At 36.4% G+C, this 3,388-nt stretch overlaps 1 protein-coding gene across 1 annotated transcript; it reads left to right on the forward strand.

The window, feature by feature from the left end:
* LOC114151303 (monocyte chemotactic protein 1B-like) lies at window positions 1-1,695 on the forward strand. Its single transcript, XM_028028433.1, has 3 exons — window positions 1-155; window positions 810-927; window positions 1,018-1,695. The coding sequence occupies exons 1-3, from the start codon at window positions 95-97 to the stop codon at window positions 1,130-1,132; spliced, it is 294 nt and encodes a 97-aa protein (XP_027884234.1). The 5' UTR covers window positions 1-94; the 3' UTR covers window positions 1,133-1,695.
* Window positions 1,696-3,388: the final 1,693 nt, after the last annotated feature.

Here is a 3,388-nt window from a genome sequence, read left to right on the forward strand (position 1 = left end):
GCAGATGGTGATCAAACAGCAGAGATAACAATCTGACCTTAGCTGAGATTTTCAACCTGCTGCTGCTCCCTAACACCAACAAACTCACCTCAGGATGGCTCGTCTTGCTCTGTCTGCGATTGTGATGATGATGGCCTTCATCGCTCTCACTGAAGGTAAGATGAAACTTTGAAATAAAATAGAAACCATTTAATACATTTAATGATTATCAATCAACTTTTAAATTCTAATATAAGTTTATATGATAAAAATACAGTGAGTTTAAAATATGCTGCACTAACATGGGTGATAGGTCAAAATATTTTGTTCAAATGTTTGTGAAAACACATTAAAATCAGATAAATTTAAAGTTTAAAGATAAGTTTAACAAATAACATTTTGCTTTCAAGTTATAAAAGCAAAAAGTATTATTTGCAATCATGAATTGCCAATTAAGTATTACTTATCTCCACAGTTCAGAAATCCTATAAATAAAACATGTTTGTTTTGACCTTTTACTTTCCTTTAAAAAGCATCTAGGGTTTTTGCTGACTTACTGATAAATGAGCATCCAGCACTTCATTGTTTAAAATTTTTAGAAAGAAAGCTGTGTCTTCTCAAACCCCACATATTTAATTTTTACCAAAATAATGGAAAGCAGATAAAAACACAAGCAAAGTCAGAAAGTGGAAAAAGCACAGTCTCTGCTATTTTAAAAAGAAGCCATTTCAGATGTTGCTCTTTCACAGTTTAACAGGAAATTAAGAAAGGGAATGAAGATGAACTTGATGACAGATCTGAGTTATTCACTCTGTGTTTTCTGTTTGCAGGCCTGCGTGGAGTTGGCCCAAAGAAGTGCTGCTTCAAGTTCAATGATAAGACGGTGTCAAAGGATAAAGTTGTGAGCTACATCAGAACCAGTCAGCGCTGCTCCAACCCTGCCATCTTGTGAGTATTCACTGTTACAAAAGTTGCACCAGTGACACTGAACCTGCTCCAGAATCTGCTGACACTCTCCTCTTCCTTTTTCACATCCAGGCTGAATACAGTGGCCGGCCGTCAGATGTGTGTCAGACCTTCAGCCTCCTGGGTGAAGGATCTCATCAGCTACCTGGAGACCAAAGATGTTTCTGGTGCAAACACCAACCTGTAAACCTGACAATAATATGCCAACACTCCAGCTTACATAAATATGTAGGTTGTGATGCTACAGTTTCTTACTGAATACAGCAGCTCTCTTTCCATGATATTTATCAAATATTCTAATATTTTATGGTATACTACCAAGATGAGATGAAACAGAATCAATTTTTTTTCATATAAATGAAGTATGTTTTTATTATGGTTGTTATGGAACAACAAGAGTATTTTTGTTAAATGCAACACTTTAAGTTCAACCATCAACACTGTAAGCTGTGATTGTAGTTTAAACTAACCAGATAAAGTATCTATTGTAAAAGACAAATGTCTTCCAAATAAACAAAGTGTCATCTTTATTATTTAAGCTAGGATCTATTGCACTTGCTAATGTTTAAGAAATACAGCAAAACTTTAATTGCTGTAATTGAATTATTTAAAGTTTGTTATAGTAATGCTTTTGAACTCTTTGAATTTTTGACAGAAGTATTGTAAACCTTTCAGAAGTATCAGTTTTTCTGTATGCTTAAACGTACATTGATTCTTATAAAATAAACCTGTGTTACTTTTCCAATTCAACAAAGTCTCTTTTTCATATTGTAAGTTGTAGCTGAGTCTTGGATTAATGTTCATGTCTTTAGTGCTGCCGCCTCCAACTCTGTTTCTTAACCCCTGCAGATGTCATGGCCATCAACAGGGTTTGCCAAATTCCTGTGAAAAGGTTTAAATCTGGTTTCTAGATGAGGCCAAAGGTACTGATCAACTACTGATAAGCAAATCACTTTTCTTATAATGAATGTCAAACCAAAGCATTTGGCCCTTAATACCTACAATAGTTTATTTGTGTGCCTGAGCTGTAACATGTAATATCCATTAGCTGGAGAGAGGCACCAGCACCCCTCCCAACCCCACTAGGGACAACGGTGTTAGAAAATGGATGGATGGATGGATGGATGGATGGATGGATGGATAGTGTGAATTAGACCATCACAAACCACACTCCATACCAGTAGGTGGCGGTAATGCTACTAAAAGTTTGTTGCCAATCGCCAATAAAACCAAGAAGAAAAAGAAGAAAGCGTATAGCCCAGCGCTGGACGGTGAATGTTGCTCTGTATCTGTTCCATTTGTATGACGCGTAACATTTGATCCTTTTCGGCATTAAAGCCTGTTTTATATTTAACCAAATCTAATTATTTCTCAAGGTAACGACACTGGGGTTTTAGTCGGGTCCTGAAACTTTTAAATGGACCTGGGTGGTACACAGAGGGGAAAATGGGTGAACTACAACAACTCTGACATCAATTTCCTTCCCCTCTACCTTGAGAAGAAAACATTTGTTTAAAAATCATGATGATGCCTCTAAAGAAAATGAGAACCAAATAGTTGTGTTCTCCACTTCCACAAAAGAATTTAAAATATTAATTTCATAATTATGTGTGAAGTTTTCCCTTTGACCACTCTCTTCAAAAGAATTTCAAAATAAATATCAGTGCATGTGTGTTTTGTGACTGATATTTTGACCTTTTTTCAATTGCAACTTCATTGATGTTTTTAGAAAGATTTTCAAAAGTGGATATTGAACAACAAATCTATTCCATCTTTAAGTTTCAATACAATAAATTTTGGTCTTCTAACAGAGGATGAAGAGTTAAATTATATTGTTGGAGATTATCCTCTCCTGGTTCGTAATGTATGAGAATCTAGAAGAGTCAGTGAGTTGAAATCATTAATCCCATTTATTAAGACCAAAATGCAGCACTGGTCCGTCGCCATGTTTCCTTATGGGACAACACAGCAAAATAGTGTCTAACAACTGTCTCCTTTTGTAGGTTTTTATCTAAGCTACGCCCTAAAGAGGACATACCCTAATATGTCATTTCCTTTATCCTTATGTACGTACAGTATATATACTGTATGTGTGTGTGCGTGAGTGGGTGTGTGTATACATGAGCATGAAAGCAGCTAAAAGACAGGAAATACTGAATTATTTATTCCTAACAGCCCCACTGATGGGGTTGCACAGATACCTCCATAATCGCTAAGTGTGGTGCAAAATGATCCAAAGCTAAAATATGGTGGACCGTTCTTTCAAGCTGCCGCATTGTCCCTTGGTCCTCCACACAGAACGACATGTCTCCAGTAACGGCCCGCAGACCTCAGTGTTGCAAAATCCCACAAAGCTAAGCTATTGTGATAAGGGCCAGGTTTGTTTAAATACTCTTCACCCTTAAACTAAATCATCACTTGAAAGCTTCTTTTTGGATTTACT

Source organism: Xiphophorus couchianus, chromosome 2, assembly GCF_001444195.1.
Source record: "Xiphophorus couchianus chromosome 2, X_couchianus-1.0, whole genome shotgun sequence".
NCBI classification, from domain to species: Eukaryota; Metazoa; Chordata; class Actinopteri; order Cyprinodontiformes; family Poeciliidae; genus Xiphophorus; species Xiphophorus couchianus.

Bases quoted from the DNA above. Each gene is read 5' to 3' on its own strand.
- LOC114151303 (XM_028028433.1), top strand. From the start codon at position 95: ATGGCTCGTCTTGCTCTGTCTGCGATTGTGATGATGATGGCCTTCATC. The intron at 156-809 runs GTAAGATGAAAC...TTCTGTTTGCAG, and splicing joins CTTCATCGCTCTCACTGAAG to GCCTGCGTGGAGTTGGCCCA. The intron at 928-1,017 runs GTGAGTATTCAC...TTTCACATCCAG, and splicing joins TGCTCCAACCCTGCCATCTT to GCTGAATACAGTGGCCGGCC.